This window comes from Grampus griseus (assembly GCF_964374135.1).
Source record: "Grampus griseus genome assembly, chromosome: 4".
Taxonomy (NCBI): domain Eukaryota; kingdom Metazoa; phylum Chordata; class Mammalia; order Artiodactyla; family Delphinidae; genus Grampus; species Grampus griseus.
The window spans coordinates 125416566-125435083 of record NC_138997.1 but is presented as its reverse complement, the minus strand read 5'-3'; the positions used below and the strand labels follow the sequence as shown (position 1 = coordinate 125435083).

General features: G+C 37.7%; 1 protein-coding gene across 1 annotated transcript; it reads left to right on the top strand.

The window, feature by feature from the left end:
- Nucleotides 1–9835: 9835 nt before the first annotated feature.
- On the top strand, nucleotides 9836–16841 carry IL21 (interleukin 21; the record flags this gene model as incomplete). Its single annotated transcript, XM_082652970.1, has 5 exons — nucleotides 9836–9994; nucleotides 10103–10138; nucleotides 14605–14760; nucleotides 16654–16731; nucleotides 16818–16841. The coding sequence occupies exons 1-5, from the start codon at nucleotides 9848–9850 to the stop codon at nucleotides 16839–16841; spliced, it is 441 nt and encodes a 146-aa protein (XP_082509096.1). The 5' UTR covers nucleotides 9836–9847.
- Between the last annotated feature and the right edge of the window lie 1677 nt (nucleotides 16842–18518).

Genomic DNA, 18518 nt, shown 5'->3' with positions numbered 1-18518 from the left:
ATTGAAATGTCACTTTATTTGTGGCATTTCACCGAATGCCACCTTAGTGGCATTACTTAGTGCCCAACACATGCACTGCACAGAACATATTTTCAATGTACTTTTCTCATCTTCCTCCACTTGGGTCTTCAAACTCCTTCCAATCTGTCACATGTGACTGAGACCATCCTTCCATCTCAATCAAGTCACCTCATGACCCTCCCCAGATGTAGTTTAATGCTCTTAGAGGACACAGCGTGAAGGATGTCACACTTTTGTTCCACATAAAGCTTACTGCTATCAAGGACTTTTAATTCTAATGTCTTTTTCTTGAATCCCTCTTTGAGCTCTTTCTCAGGAGGACTCCAACCAATAATAAGTGAAATTTAATAAACTATTATTGTGTGTTGTTATGAGTTTATGAGAAACATACATGGTGTGAGGATTTGAACAAAAAACAAACTAGGATGAAAGAAAACAAAGCCAGGGAGAGAGAAGAAAAGAGGAGGAGAAACTGGGAGTGAATGAGCAACAAAAGAGAAAAGGGGAAGAGAGAGATCCAGAGAGAAAGCCAGGAGGAGATCAAAGGAGGGAGAGGTGGACACTCAAAACTTTTCTAGGTATTGTGGTTCACTTGGATTGTGGGCTGCTGGGGTCATTGTTTTCCATAATTACTGAGGACCTTCTCTAGACACCTTAATCCTTACATTTCTAAGGTCTCCATCCTAAACGTTGACCTGTATCGCTAAATACTAGAGAAATGCAAATCAAAACTACCATAGGGTATCACCTCACACCAGTCAGAATGGCCATCACCAAAAAATCTACAAATAATGCTGGAGAAGATGTGGAGAAAAGGGAACCCTCCTACACTGTTGGTGGGAATGTAAACTGGTACAACCATTATGGAGAACAGTATGGAGGTTCCTTAAAAAACTAAAAATAGAGCTACCATATGATCCAGCAATCCCACTCCTGGGCATATATCTGGAGAAAGCCATAATTCAAAAAGATACATGCACCCCAATGCTCATTGCAGCACTATTTACAATAGCGAGGACATGGGAGCAACCTAAATCTCCATCAACAGAGGAATGGATGAAGAAGATGTGGTACATATATACAATGGGATATTACTCAGCCATAAAAAGAATGACACAATGCCATTTGTAGTGACATGGATGGACCTGGAGGTTGTCATACTGAGTGAAGTAAGTCAGACAGAGAAAGACAAATATCATATGATATCACTTATATGTTGAATCTAAAAAAATGGTACAAATGAACTTATTTACAAAACAGAAATAGAGTCACAGATGTAGAAAACAAACTTATCATTACTGGGGGTGGGAAAGGGGGGAGGGGTAAATTGGGAGATTGGGATTGACATATACACACTACTACATATAAAATGATACTGTATAGCACAGGGAACTCTACTCAATACTCTGTAATGACCTACATGAGGAAAGAATCTAAAAAAGAATGGATATAAGTATATGTATAACTGATTCACTTTGCTGAACAGCAGAAACTAACACAACATTGTAAATCAACTATTCTCCAATGAAAAGTAAAAATCAATAAATAAAAATAAATGTTGACCTGAACACTAACCCCATTAAAAATTATTCTCTGAACATAGTAGCAAGGATCAAAGCAGTCATTCTGAGGCCTGGATGAAAATCAAGTCAAGGGCAGGAGTCCCTCATCCCTGTCATGCCATTAAAGCTTCCAGGTGATACATATACAGATGGCAGAAGTAACAGACAACTTTTTTTAAATACACTGACGTGCCCTGTGATGACTTAACTGTGGATATACCAAAACACTGAGGCTTCCATCTCTTAATTTCATGAAGATTTAATTTTAGTTGGCTCTCTTTGTAAGCACGTTTCTTTTGTCTTCCTCTGTACTGATTGCCCCCTCAGTGTCTATTTTAAAGTTGTGGAAGCTAACTGGAGCAGAAGATGAGTGTTCTGATGTTTTCATTACCGTGAGAAGGCTTGAAAAACATGGCACATGAACAATAATTGATTAAATACATGTAACTAACTTAACCACATTTTGGCCATTAAGTTGTCAAGATAGCTGATTTTCCTGATTGACTTTGTCTGTGCTATTCATGATCCAAATGATTGCAAGGGTTTATTCACTTCTTTCTCTCTTCCTGTATGGGTATAAAATGCCAGAAAATTATTACACTTAGTGTAATAAAAAGTCAAATCTTACACTGGACCAGGTTGGGTAAAATAAAAGACAGGCAATTGGATATTCCAACCCAGATCGGAAGCTGATTATTTAATTAACTCTGACAAGGTGTACATTTACATTCTGGATACCACCAAGAATAATTCTGCAAAAGGACTCCTCACCTCTCTCCAAATCCACATGTCAGAAGCATCACCATTGCGGTTTAATCCCATTATGGGGTCTCACGAACTGCAGAGGCTATTCTGTTATAACCCAATGGCCTTGGCACCAGTGGCAGTTTCCTTATATGGAGAGAAATGGTCAAGCTCTGCAAACAGTTGTCCTCCAATCACTTCAACTTTGCTGTGCCTTGATTTCCTCATCTGTAAGGAGGGATAATCATAGTACCTCATCTCACGTTGGTGCTTTAAATGAGATAATGTCTGTAAAGCACTTAACTATATAAGTGTTTGCTCTAATAATTATTAGTATTAGTATCTTTTCGACTGGTCCAAGGTCTTTTCCCAGAGATACCCCACCCCCTTTATTAGTGACAGAAGTGGCTCTCAGGTGTAACTATTTTTCAGTTTAAAGGCTGATTTCAGGGCAACCTTTGAGTCCACTGAACAAATCTCAGAGACTGTTTTCCTGTTGTCCACTTTGTTAATCAGTCAATTTTGATTATAGAGCTACCGTGTACGCTGTACATGGAGAATCCATATTTGAAGACTCTAAGTAAAATAAAACACTCAGCACTAAAAGTGTAGCAAACACAATCGACAATTGATGGCTTGGATGCCATGTTAGGATTCTGCAGTGCTTTGTCCCCTTGGGTGTGGTATAAGATTAGACTTATATAGTAATTATATATCATATCCAACTTTGTTCTAAAACGATGGTATTCAGGTGCCATGAATCCAGTGATGTGTGGGCCACTGTTTATAAACTAAATCATTTTCAACCATACATGTATTATTCATACTTTCAAAAAAGTATGTAACTAGTCTTGTGATGAATTAAATGCAAATTCATTTAAAAGTACTCCTAAATTCATAGTGACTCATTGGCATTAGGATTTCTCAAGCAAGAGGAAGACTAAACCAATTTCTACCATTTATTATTATGGAAGGAGAGACATTTTTGATATCCAATAGGAGCTTATGTCATAAAACAAGATTCTCAGATCCAGTAACATAAAAACAAAATCTCTGTATGGCAAAAGACACCACAGAGAAAATATTTTAAACATGTTTAACATATCTTTAAGAGAAAAAGAGCCTTTACAGGTAAGAAACAACCCAATAGATGGGCAAAGAATATGAACAAGGCTTTTCACAGAAGAAAACAAAAAACCACTGATAATAGAGATATGAAATATGCCAAACTTAATTATTGATCAAAGAAAGGCAAATCAATGATAGGATACTAATTTTTTTTTGCCTTTTTTTTTTGCCTTAGCATAATGGCAAACATCTAAAATATTCACAATATAAAGTGTTTATGAGGGACTTCCCTGGAGGCACAGTGGATAAGACTGCGTGCTCCCAATGCAGGGGGACTGGGTTTGATACCTGGTCAGGGAACTAGATCCCACACGCATGCCGTAACTGAGAGTTCACATGCCACAACTAAGAAGCTGGCAAGCTGCAACTAAGGAGCCCACCTGCTGCAACTAAGACCCGATGCAACCAATTAATTAATTAAAAAAATGAATAAAGTATTTATTAAAAAATGTGTTTGTGAGAATGGAGTGGGAAAGGAGACTGTTTTGCTGGTGGGAATATAAACTGGTATGACAGGTCGGAGGGCAATTTGGCAGTTTCTATCAAATTTTTAAAAGGATGTAATCTTTCCACTCAGGACATGAAATGTGGGATATGTACTGAAAAGAAATATAGTTCACATATGCTAAAGACATAGATGTTTAAGGATGTTCACTGCAGCACTGTTTGTAGGAGATAAAAATTGGAAACACTCTAAATGTCTATCAGCAGGGTTATAAATAGATAAATCATAATACAGCCATACAATGGAATATCAATCTACCTATTTAAATGAGATAGCCCTGTGTGAGTACTGTATAGATTGCTGTCTCTGACATATTGTTGAGTGAAAAAGGAAAGTTGTAGAATATGTATGGTAAGATTAAATTTTTATGTAAAAACACATTTTTCTATGTCTATATCTTTATATTTGTTTTTCTACACTTCTTTACGTCCATTTATAATTCTACTTCCTTCAATATGTATGTATCTATATCTATGCCTCTCTGTTGTTCTAAGTACATAGGAAAAGAGTCTATAACGATACTTTGTAAACTCTCAAGAGTGCCCCCAGCAAGTGAAAATTAGGGAAGAAAAGAGAGTAATTTAAAATTTTGCTTTTTACTTTACACAATTATATGTTCTTTGAATTCTTTGTTTTATGACACACATGTATTAGTTTTGTAAATACAATGATGAAAAGTAGTGATTTTCCAAAAAATGATCCTCATCCCTAGAAACAGAAATAACTGTCCAGAATGAGGGTGGCATTCAATCTGCAGACTCCTCTCTCTGAGATCCTGATGCCGCCCCTTGGAGAACATGGGGAGGAGGTTCCTATGAATGAGGAACTCAGCAGACAACTTAGGAAGAGGACACAGCAAAGGCCAATGGTGTACTTCTTTATTTTCATGACCATGTGTTGGGAGCTGCAAGGTCAAGACAGAAGATGTTTTTAGCAGCCCCTCACCCTAGGGAAGGAAACAGGTGCAGGCCTTGAGTCCAGTGGAACGTGTCACATCTCGTGCTGTGGGGTCAGGATGGAACTTGGGTGGACAGTTTGGATCTTCTGGTTCTTTTTCTCCATCCTTTATGCCTGATGGTCGTGGAATGATGGACATCTGATCTCTAGCCTCATTGATGGGTGTCATAGTTGTCTATAGACAAGCCACCTGTTGGAATACCTTTGGCATGTCAGAGTGGCACATATTATAATAACATATATCACTCTAAACACCAGAGACCTCTCTTTGCAGAGTTTGCCAGGCAGGATATCTAATCCTACCCATGAGCGGCCAAAGCAAGTGAAAGCAGAAAGGGAGTATTTGACACCCAGCGGTCACAAGGAAGAGCTGTATAGACAGGGCAGAAGAGTTGGGTGCAGAGAGTGACCAGCACTGTTTTAGACCTGGCACATCTTTCCCCATGACCTAGCAGCATTCATTTTCAGACTTCAGCCCCTCCTTCCCTTTATTCCTCTCACCTTCAGCCTGCTCTCCCTGCTGGAAGCCTTCCTTCAGTGCCCTGGCCTTCTTCCTACACTGACCAGAGGGTCTATAAGCACAGTCCATTCGAGAAATTCTTGAAATATGTCCACGAATCCCCTCGGGTGGGTGACTAAAGTTTCATGCTTTCATGGTGACGACCTGGGTTATCTTCCTGGAAAGAAGGCATCTAGCAGAACCCAGCACCTCACTCCAAGGTACCAAATAAACATGGCAGCTAAGTAAAAGCAGGGTGCTTACTACACAAGTGTAACTTCAGCCAGACTGCTGTCCCTTCACTTGTCCTGTACAGAAAGTTTGGAGCTGTCGCTCTTGTGCACAGTGCTGTGGACGTGCTGAAGGAGCGTGGATCGCACTGCCCTTCACAGAAGTCTCTGGAACCTAGAAAACAAAAATAGCAGCTGCCTGATATTTCCTTGGAGAAGAGAATGAAATTTAAGGTTTTCTTCTTCCCACAAACATAAACACAACATTTTTTGCAAATAATTTCAGGAGGCTCATGGAGGCCAAGATGAGCTTCCCTGTGCTAATGGGGAGGGGCCAGGGGAGGAGCGGTACCACCAGGGTTTTTGAAATCTGAGCTCAGATAAGCCATGTGTAAAAATAAGGAAGAGTTTGTTTTTCATTCTTTCTGCCTTCCTCCCTCGTCCCCCTTTTCTCCTTTCTTAGGAATAAATCCTTTATCCTAGTCTTGTTCTTTACCTGGATGTAACTAGATGCTGTTGAGACTTAAGTGTGACACTTCCAGACAAAACAGAGTCAGTTCAGGTACACTGTGACATACACTTTTCTAAAAATCAACTACACTATATAAAATCGCACAATAACAACCACAGAGCTTATGGGGGAAATGGGATTAGGGGCACAACACTAAAACTTTGTCAGTGACACATTAAAAAGATGACAGGAACCTAATAAAAAAGACAGCAGTCTTACACATGTTAAATGGTTAAGAAACACATAAATACTACAATAAATATGGCATTTTACCTAGAAAAAGACCTGAAGTTTGTTCGTGGAGGTTGCAGCTACCAGCTATTGAGAAATGGCAACAGAGGGTTCCCAGGATGGAACACCAGATGTGGACAGGTGGGGCTCATCACACACGCAGTAAACTGAGGTGACTGGTGGGTGTTTGAGGTGTGTGTACATTTTGTACATTCCTATATGGCTCGGTTCGGTTGGATGCAGGATTCTGCATTCACCTAGTACTTCTTGCAGACAAAATCGCATATAAGGAAACACAAAGTTCTTGTTATACTCAAATTGTGCCCTGGTATCTTAGTCACAGTGAAATAAATTCTCATTTTCCTTACAAGTGTTAACGGCAGGACTGACTGAATTTAAATAATAAAAAAGATTATAATTTAAAGAGTAAAAATACATTAACACCCCAATGAAATGATGCTGCAAAGGTAGCAATAAAGTTAGTATTTCTAAGCAGAATACATAACTCAAGTAAATCTGAGCCTCTTTACTCCCACCTTAAGTCCTGTCTCAACACAGTGATAAATTCAAGTGCAATGCAAATTGGGCTCCATAACTTTGAAACACACTGTCACTCCTGAGCAAGCCTTCTCAGTGCCAGGAAGAAGCTGTTATAATACACCGAGACTTTCAGGAAAGTCCTCATTATACATTCTTCTCCCTAATATCCCATACCCCATGGTAGTTACACTAATCTTACTTCCCTCTCTTCTTCATGATTCCTTGTCCCTGCTACCTGCACCCTCCAAAGCCCAACAAACCAAATTCCAGCCTTTACTAGTTCTCTCCTTATCACCCTTTCCTCTTTCCCACCCTTCTTCCAAGAGTAAAAATTCCATACCTAGGTGTGTAATGTTCCTACAGCTACTGTAACAAATTACCACAAAATCAGTGGCTTAAAACAACACAAATTCGTTATTATACAGTTCTGGATTTCAGAAGTCCAAAATGAGCTTAATGGGGCTAAAACTGAGGTGTTAGCTGCATTCTTTCTGGAGGCTCTAGGGAAGAACCTGTTCCCCATCTTCCCCAGCTTCTAGAGGCTACCTATATTCTTTGGCTTCTAGCCCCATATCACTCAGACCTCGGCTTCTGGCATCACATCTTCTTTGACTCTGACACTCCTGCCTTCCTCTTATAAGGACCCTTGTGATTATATTGGGCCACACGGATAACCCAGGAGAATCTGGATTATCTCAGGATCCTTAATTTAATCACATCTGTAAAGTCCCTTTTGTCACCTGTGATGGTAACATATTCACGGGTTCCAGGGATGAGGTTGTGTACATCTTTGGGGTGCCATTATTACTCAGCCTACTATACCAGCAGTGATATTCCAAATGCTTAACAACTGAAATGCCACTTAAAGCAGGGGATCTGACTCAGAAAGCTCTTGGGTCCTAAGGCTACAGTGGGACCTTGGAGATCCTGGCATGCTGGCTGATGGATTGCAGAGGGCTGGGAGGTCTCAGGGAGCAACTGGGGTGTCTAGGGTGGTAGTGAGGCACTCCAGAGTCGGGATGAGTGATTCTCTCTAAGCAGCACCAAAGACTATTGACCTTTTCATGACCAGCAGAGGAACACCCTTGTATTTTGGATGACCTGCCCATGTTCTTCCTTCCATGGATCCATTAGAGTCTCCAGGCTTCTATAAATTCTCCTCTCTACCCTCATCCACGGTCAGCACACAAATCTTCTGGGATTTTACTGTGTGCTGTACTTGGCCCTTTTACTTGGAATGTCTGTTTAAGCCTCATCACACCCTATGATTAGATTCTATACTTACCTTCTTTTTGCAATAACATATCCAGGGTCATATGTACAATTAATTGTTATGGCCTGGATTTGAATTCAAGCACTTTGCTTTAGAAATTGAGCTCTTGAGCACTGTGGTTAGTGTCTTCAAGGAGACTCACATCTCTCTAGCAGATACAGAAAGCATGCACAAAGGTGATGCAGGCAATCTTGAGGTGCCAACTGGCAACCCCAAGTCCATATGTATTTCATGGGTTTACACATGAACCCTCCCCTATGGAATTTAATGATTATAGGGAGGACTTCTTGATACCTTTATTTTATGGTAAAAAGATACCTTGATACCTTTATTTTATGGTAAAAAGATTACAAACAACCTTCAAAGCAAATCAAGTCCAAAGTCCAATTTATCTTAGCCAGATAACATTTTAGAAAAAAGTATGGCTGTAAGCTTGTGATGAAACAGATGAAGAAATAAATGGATAAACAAAATCTATAGTCAAGAGTTTTATTTGTAAGGCCTAGTTGACTAGCTACAATACTACTTCTATGTTTCTGGAATATCGTATTCAGCTTTCTCAAATGAGTGAAGAGTAGCAGGGAGAGGAGAAGCAGCAGAGAGGAGGATGATAAAACCACTTCTGGACTTTGAGCTTTTTATTAACCTCTATCTGTCATAGTTAGAAATGTGTTGTTCATACCCAGAGAAAATAATAAGTAACACCACCCGAAGAGAAAAAGAGTCACTTATGGGTATTTTTGGATTTTGCTGTTTGAAATAAAATTTTGGTTTAGAGAGGAATGAGTATTAGCACTTTTCATTCATTTAACTGATGCATTATATAGAAGAGATAGACATTACAGAGTTTCTTTTTTTTCTTTCTTTTGAATGAAGGTAGAGTGAGATCTTGATTGGGGGATAAGACGATATGTATAAATCAGATTGTTAAGTAAAATGTTAGAAGCTGAGATTAATGTTACTTAAAGATGCTTTGGAGAAGAGTTGGAGCACATTCTACTTTAAACCATTTAACCTGATTAAGAACCTAAAATATTCTTGCTAATTTGGAAAATACCCCTGATATTTAAAATTTCCTAAAAGGTAGCTCTCCTCCTACCTTTATGATGGAATACTGGACGATTTCAGTCAAAAAGCCTAGTTACTACCACAAGAAAAAATCCTGCAAGAAAGCACATGTTGCCACTTTACTCATTATTGAAGTGCCCTTATGACTGTCAGGGAGAACAGGTAAGATGCCAGGGAGGCACAGAAGGAGACATCAAAGTATTTTGTTTACTTCTTTGAAGTCTTGTAGTAGCTTTTATTTACTGTGCACACTTCTTGATTCATGCTGAAAATTGGAATTCACCCATTTCTCTCTTTTTCCTGTCTAAGATGCAGATGGGGCACATTTCGTTGACTCCATCAATCCCTGCCCCCGCGCATTAGCACATGCACACGTATACCTAGCCAGCGGAAAAGAAAAAAGAGTTACTCACATTCATCCATTTTACAAAGATTTCCAGGCTGCAATGGGAGGGCTTTATCTCTCCCTGAAGGATGAATAAATAGATAGCTTTACTGACAGCCTGTTCACAAACTGAGGTGAAAACTGAGACCAAGGTCTTGCTCTACTAGCACTTACGAGATCCAGACCTGGCAACATGGAGAGAATAGTCATCTGCCTGATGGTCCTCTTCTCAGGGACAGTGGCTCATAAATCAAGCTTCCAAGGGCAAGATCGCCTCTTGATTAGACTGCGTCAACTTATAGATATTGTTGATCAGCTGAAAAACTATGTGAATGACTTGGTAAGGCCATATTTGTCACAAAAAAGTTTAAATAATATTCTTCAATTACTATAAAAGGAGCTTTTTGACTTATATAAATAACTCAGAACTAATTTTCTTTTGCTCTAGGACCCTGAATTTCTGCCAGCTCCAGAAGATGTAAAGGTAAGACCAGTTGAATTTATTTGTGAAAATAAATTTGACATGTTTTAAAATCAAATTAAGAGAGGCATTAACATGATTATTTAGAAATATACTTAATTTCCATGAATTTCGGGGTTTAATAATTGGTAAAATAGTTATTTCTATTTTGCTCAAATATTCATTGGTTCACCAACAAGCCAACCAATAAAACACTACATACCTTACAAGATATACTTTTATCTCCAAATATCTCTAAGAGTATTCTCAAGTAGTATTGTTGAGATAGAATACAAAACTAGAAAATAAATCTACACTATGATCATTTTCTGAACAATGACCAACTAATTACATTTTAAGAATCCTTGTGCATGAAAGTTCTTGAGCCCTCTTTGTAAATCTATGTATGAAATATAGACACATACCACGGAAGCAGAATTCACCTTTTAATAACTAGAAAGGAAGAAAGAAAGAGAAAAAAAGAAAGAAAGGGAGGAAAGAAGAAAGGGAGACAAAGAGAGAAAGGAAGGAATAAAAAAAGAAAGGAAGAAAGAAAGAAGGAATACATTATAGCACGGCATGGAAGAATGGTAGTGTGGAAATCAAGGCCATCCTTTAGAATATAATTCCCATGTACCTTGGCCTCAATGAGTCTTGTCTTTGGCCTTCGGTGAGGTCTTTTGAAAGGATGGTTTACAACAAGTCATCCTGTTCTCTTAAGCCATTTAAATCCATTAGGTTCCAGGAAGAAGAGGCCTATCCTAGCGTACAGTTCAAGTGTGCTATGTGCTGATCTTTTCCTTGGTAACTTCGATCTAGTCTTCAGGTTTGGTACCCTGAGGATATAAACACAACTGGGGGAAATGTTTTCAGTGTCACAGACCTTTAACTGCATAAATTAGAATAACTATAAAAGTGTTACCAGTAATTAGGACACTACAAAGGGGAGACTTAGGAAGATACATTGCAAAGAAAACAATTATCGTAAATGACTATGTGTAGAAGTTTAGAAAGTGAATGAGTCACAACTATTGCTTTTCTCTAAAATTCACTCTCTAGCTCTGAACCTAACCACTCTCATTTACTAGGTCCTTTTCTAATAAGCAATACCTAAAATGAAAGTAGCACATTCAGCTCATTGGAAAGACTTTTCCAACAAGTAAGACTATTTCTTAATGCCCTAATTATCAAAACGTATCTTTTTTAGCATCTCATGCCTTTTGTCTAACTGCTGTGGTTAGAGTCCTTTGGGGAGATTCTTAGCTCAGTCTCTAACTTTCCAAGTTAGATATCCCACTTTCTAACTTGAGTTGATCCAGTGGGTACTTCCTTTATATCCTTTGTTAAAGAGAGATCTTTTTTATCTTATAATGACAGGATTTTGTCTCAGTGACACTGTATCTATCTGATAATCTGATCAAGCAATGCTGGCTATGATACAAGTGAATAATGGTATTACTAAGATCTTTAAGCTATGCTGGCAGGCAAACCCAGGAGAGAAGAAAATAGTTCAAGGCCACAGTAGCATTATATCAAGTTTTTCAGGGCTAGCATCAAAGCAGAGTCTATAAAGAGTTAAAAAGATTAACAAGTTTAATGAAAATAAGTTCATTTAAATGTTGCATATAAATGTTGATATATAGTGATCATCTAAGGTTGCTAATTGGCCTCACCAGGCATCTTTCTTTCTCTTTCTAATCATACAATCAGTAGTCTTCATCTGGTGGTGATTTTGCCCTCTGAGAACATTTGGCATTGTCTGGAAAAATTTCTAGTTGGCACAATTGTGTGTGTGGGGTTTCCATTGGCATCTAGTAGGTAGAGGCCAGGGATGCTACTAAACATTCTAGAATGCACAGGACAGTCCTGACAACCAAGAATTATCCATCTGAAAATGTCAACAGTGCCACTGTTGAGGAACCCTGATATAAACCTAGTTTGTATGCAGGACAAAGGTAATTTTACCCAGTTAGCAAGACTTCGTAGTGTGAATGGCCAGGGCTTTCTTTGCAAAAAAAAAAAAAAAAAGAAAAAAAGAAAGAAACGTTAAGTGGGTCAAAAATAAATTGTAAGGAAGCAAATATTTTCAAATATTCAATTGCAAATCAACAAAGCCAAGTGCACCTCCTTGCAAAAGCAGCACTTGACTAGCTAAAAAGAGTGGTTTGTTACTCTTGCTTTTGATTTCCTTACTGCTGCCTCGATTCTGCAGAACTAATGTAGGACGGATAACTCCTCATGTTTCCAGGTGTTAAAGGATGAGGGAAACAAAGCCTTGCCCTCTGAGTCTGCAAGGCACAGCAAAGCAAAACAGTGGCTCTGCTCCCAGATGGTAGTGCTGCACGTGAACTCGGGGTCATCCTGAGTGACAGGGCACCTAAGCTGCCTGAATCGAAGTTAATCTCTCTACTCCTCTTCTCAACACATCCTTAAGGCAGTTTAGCAGAACAGCTCCTTTGCTTCTTTTCCTTATTGAGGCTGCCTTTACTGTGCATCTGAAGCCAAATCCAGCAGGTATTCGTCCTGGACCACAGATTGCCAGGGATAGCTCTGCTGCTTGCAGAAAGCACAAAGCAAAATTCCAATGTCTATTGACACAGGTGAACAAGGAAGGGCAGGAGAGAAAGCACAGCCCCATCAATACAGGCACTGGTGTCCAGATGCCATTCAGAGGTTTTCAGAAAGGCTTTCTCAGGTGCAAAATCTTTGCTTGCTTGTGTTGACCACTCTTGGCGATACCTGTCTCAAGGGAGTTCATTTGGTAGGCCCCTATAGTTCTTTGGAACCTAATTTTCTTTCAACATCCACATGTAAATGTTAACTCAGCAAAATGGGTCTCTGTGAGAAATGCTGGTTTCTCAGATCATCACGGATGAAACAGTTAGTGTTTTCAGTTTCAGCTGGAAAATTTACCTCTTTAAATATGAATATTATTTTTTTCCAGTAAGTTAAGCCGGTTGTGGTCAAAAAGAAGAGAAAAGAAAAAACTTCAACAAACATGAACATGTGGTTTTCAAGGAAAAAAAAGTGCTATAATTAACATTTATATATAGTTTCTATTAAATAAGCATTTTGGCAAACATATGTAAAGGACACTATCTCGCCCTTATGAGAGGCAAGCTGCTCTGATATAAGGAAACCAGATAAGCTGGTTCTCGGCTTGTGGCCACGTATGCAAAGCAAACCTGATGGGGTTGTGTCTTAAAGATGCATGTTATTAATCAACATTCATAATGGGTAAGCATATAGGTTGGAAAATGCAAAGCAGGCCAGATGCTATTTTCAGCTGATTGTCATGGGAAGACTCACGTAGTATTGTTGTATATAGGACGGCCCTTGTAGGAACTGAGAAAAATTGAGGCTTCTGTATACATGGCGGTAACTTCCATATACACCGGTGAAATGAAGATATAGCAACTTTAGGGCGGTGGATAGCATCATATACAGACATTTGCTGAAAGAAAAAAGTAACCTGGATACAAGTTCTTAGATCAGCATTAAAATGTTTCCAACAAACCAGTATAAATTTTGTTCTTCCAATCAATTCCATTTCATTTTCAGCTCAATTTCTAACATTTTGACTTATTCACTAGTCACTGGTTATTTGATTAAAGCAAGAGTCAAGTTTTTGATCCTTGATCTGCCCACTTCTCCATGCTCTGAGACATTACTCTAATGTTCTAAGGGACAGTCTTCCTGCCCATTGCGGGGGAGGCATGTCTCAAATTCTGTTCCTTGACTGCTTGATTCAGGCAGATCCCACCCTAATGGACTTGAGAGTGTGAATAGGATTTTAGAAAAGTCACGCATGGTCTACAGCAGGTGTACTGAATCTTAGGCGTGGAATGTGCCATCAGAGGTAGGCACCCACTTCCTTTCCCCAAAGGAGGGGCTTTAACTCACTTACTTCATTTGTCCACTCCACAAATATTTGTTGAGCACTCACTAGCAACAAGACACTATGCCAGGCATTGTACAGGATAAGGTGCTGCTCAAGACATGTGTGTCATTGTTAGATACTCCTACGTACATTGCAGAGAGAAACAAAAGACAAATGAAACGATTCTTAATCAGACTACAGCGTAACTCACCCAAAGCTGCCACCAGTCACAATGTCTCTTAGAGCCTCATAATTCATAAAGTGTGTTCTAAAACCAAACTAACTCTCCCTTATGAAATACCAAGTCCTGCCCAACACCCAGACCTCAAAATGACATTAGGAATAAAGAACCGTGGCAAAGCAAAGCTCCCTCTTCTTGTCTGTGAGACAGGAAAATGTCCTCTCTCCCCTAACACGGGAAAATTTTATATCACAAGAGTCTGCTCTTTAGCCCAAAGATTAAGTAGGACATGAAATCATTCCTCATTTGTCTGCTAAAATAAATGTGACCCAAGACACTGCAGTAGAAGTAGGAAAAGAGGATTGGGAAGGTCATTTTTACTTTCTGAATAACTTTCATTAACATCTATACAAATTATTTCTCTTTCAGAGACACTGTGAGCGGTCGGCTTTTTCATGTTTTCAGAAGATCCAACTAAAGTCAGCAAATACCGGAGACAATGAAAAGATAATTAATGTATTAACTAAACAGCTGAAGAGGAAACTACCTCCCACAAATGCAGGGAAAAGACAGAAACATAAACTGGTAAGACTGTCATTTGTCATCTAACTTATTTGTACTTATTAACTATATCTATTACATCACGCACACACACACACACACACACACACACACACACACACACACAAACACACACAAACACACACAGCCAGAGCCTCCAGTGCCTTCCTTCCAGTTACATGTAGAGTGTGTTTTATACCTTATCATATAGAGTGTGTTTTGAGAAGCAAAGTCACCACTTCTCAGTCCACAAACTTGAAAGCGTCCAGAAATCCAATTAGAATTTGCTAACAGCCCCTGGTAGCTGGAATAATTAATATAGCTTTCAAGGTGAGGAAGTCATTAGGCAGAGAATTCAATTGTGACTTAAGAGTTAAAATATATTCTGCTCTCATTATATGATCACATATAACTTGTATCCTTATTAACAGGAGCTAGATCCCAGTTTTCCTGAAAGAAAAGAGGTAGCCTACAAGACACCAGGATAAATCTCAAACATTGCCTTCCTCTTTTAAAGAATATTATTACTGTCCTGTACAACTGCAGAGTCAGTACTACATTTGAATGGGTAGACCCCATTATTTGGCTGGGGAATTTCAATAATCCCTAGTTTTGTGGTCCCTGAGAACCTCTTGTATATTTCCTCTTACGCCAACTCATGAGCAATGCAGATAATCTCATGAGTAATTCAGGCATTAATCAAAACCAGTGGATAAACACATAAGATAAATTACTAGAAATTTTTCTATCAGTTCTCTCTCCTCTAAGGAATTTCACATGTGATTCAAATGAAATCTTAATTACAATATCAAAATGATATTTATTTCCTTTGATTGCTTGACCAGGTTGCAATGTGAAAAGTATCCCTCTAAAACTTTCCTCAAAGAAGAAGAGTTGAGCATGTCTTTGAAACCCAATATCAAAGACCATAAAATGGTAATATTGGCACTGAACATAGAATTATCCAGTTAAGCACCTTCATTTGATAGATGGGAAAGTGAGACCAAGGATATTAAGTGACTTGTCCCAAGCTCCACGAATATTAAGTGCCAGAATGAGAATTAGAACTTATATCTCTTATCTTTCAGTCAAATATCTCTCACCACAACATCAAACCGGCATTAGAGATGCTAAACAGCAAGCAATGGCCTGGTGTTTGGTATCTCAACAGGAATAAGGGTAAAGAATATAAACCAAGGATTTTTAAAAAAGAGAAATATAAGTGGGCAATGCACATGTGAAGAATTGTTTAATCTCTTCATAATCAAATAAATGCAAGTTAAGATAGGAAATCCTATTTTTTTCAATTAAAATTTTTAACAATGCACAATAATGGTAAGAATGTTCTATGTGAATAGAGGTAAAAGTTTTATAACGTATATCAAAAGCCTTAAATTTTTTTATCCCTTTAATTTAGTAATTCTACTTTTAGTAATTTATCGAATAAAATAAAGATGTACATGAAAAATTACTCAGAGATGTCCATTGCAGTATTGAATACAACAGTGAAAAGTCAGAAGCAATCTACATGCCCCAAAATAGTAATACTTCAATCCTATGTAGGAATACAAAGCAAACATTATGGGATATATTTTTGAAGAATATTTAATATGTAGGAAATGCTTGTGTTATGTTGTGTTGAAACAAAGGCAAATTAATAGCCAGTGTAAATAACACAAATGCAAAGAAAAAATTACTGGGAGGATACATATCAAAACACTGCAGTGGTCATCTCTAATGATGGGATTACAAGTGATTTTTCTCATTGTTATTTTCTGAACAACTTTATGTGCTTCTCAAAGTTTTTCAGTGAACATGATTTATGTCTCTAATTGGAAAACATAAAATTTGAATGAACATTTTATTAAATAGGAAAAAAGCTTTAAAGAAGATTATTACTCTTTCATTGATTTCTAGACATGTCCTTCATGTGATTCTTATGAGAAAAAACCACCCAAAGAATTCCTAGAAAGACTAAAATCACTCATCCAAAAGGTATATAACTTAAATTATATTTGACTTTCATCTTTATCCAGATTGCTTCTTATGTTGAGGTTACTCATGGTATTCTATTTCCACAGATGATTCATCAGCATCTCTCCTAGAACACACAGAATACGAAGGTTCCTAAAGATCTCACTTGAAGCTGGACACTATATTTCATACTCTAACACAGTAGTGAAACTCAGTTCTTGGTATTCCAAATGGAGGAGTACAATATATTAGTGATGGGGGAAATAACTCAGATAAGTGTTCAAGGTCAGGATTATTCCTCCAAAATCACTATGCAATACTTCAGTTTGATCCACATGCTCTGTGTTTGGTCAACTTGAAAAAACTTCCTACTAAATTCAAGTCTGATTTCCTGTGTTATAGATTTCTATGACCTCTAAAGTTTTTACTTTATCTTACTGCCAACTATGCCATTTCTTGGAGAAGCTTAAAAATTTTAACCAAAAATACAGTTTGGGAATTTATTGATTAACCTTGATCTTGATTATGACAAGAATGAGGTTTCTGATGATCATAACTTAAAAGGTTACATACCTTCACTCAATCTGAAGAATATAGAAGCATAGGGTGAAAATCAAAGTTGAAGTGTTTATTCTTTTAAGGAAATGAAAACTGTTTAAAATCTATATCTGAAGAGATTTTATTTTATCTCAGAATGTCTAACCTATAAATACATGATTTATTTATGTACCAGGGGGATAGCTTTACCAGATGGCTCCAAAAAGTCTAACTTCCTTATTAGAATCTGTCAAAAATATTTAAATACTATACATATGAATGTATTTATGGAATAGACTCTTTTGGTCTTTTTTTTTCTCTAAGTGGGTATACTAGTACCTTCCCCAACTCAAGTCCCTTTATAAGCTAACATTCTAAGCTTGTGGAAGTGGCAATTAAAATCTATAGAGGGACATGAATTAGACGATCTTCTGGAACCAAACAGAATTTTAAAAAGCCTTGTAGCTCTCTTCTCAAATTGTTATAATGATTGTATGGGAGTGAGTTATTAATGCCAAATGTCTGTTTCCTTCTTTCTTTCTTCCTTTCTTTCTACTTTTAAAATTGACAGACACTTTGCGTTTGTATGCTTTGCATAAGGCAAATTCAATCATCTATATAAAGTCAAAATCAGGAGACAAATCAGGAGTTCAGGACTCCTAGTAGAAAACAGACTTTTGCATAAGCATCCCAATCTTTCAACCATGGGTAGCAAAAACAAGCAACCTGATCTAACTGCCATTTCATATCAACTCCAGCAGTTTATTTAAATATAAAGTTAAAAACGCTAGAAAAATAAAATTTTCACTAGAATATTATAAGCTATTTGAGAATCTCTTATTGTTAAAGTGGCTGTGAGTGTGCAAGAGGACGTTATATGGGAAATGCTTTATGCTCTAAGAACAAAGATGATCTACTTAAAAATATTTTTTAAACAAGTACAGATAATTTATGGTTCTAAAACGTGTATTAGGAATCAATTATTTCAACTCACAATGAAATGTTTTATCATCAGAAACAAGGTATTCTGTTTTAAAATTTTTAAATGTTATTACAAAGGAATCGTGTAAATATGTGCATCATGATGATAATATGCATCTAAAGCCTGCCTCAGCATCAGGCCAGGTTGTTGGGATAAAAGTGGAAAGCAGGCACGAGATTGACTTGGAAAAGATGGAGTCCTTATTTCTTGTTTCTGGCTTTATAGTTGTTGACTTTTTTGACACTGTGATTTTATATTTAAAATAATGTATTTATTTTGGTGTGTCTAC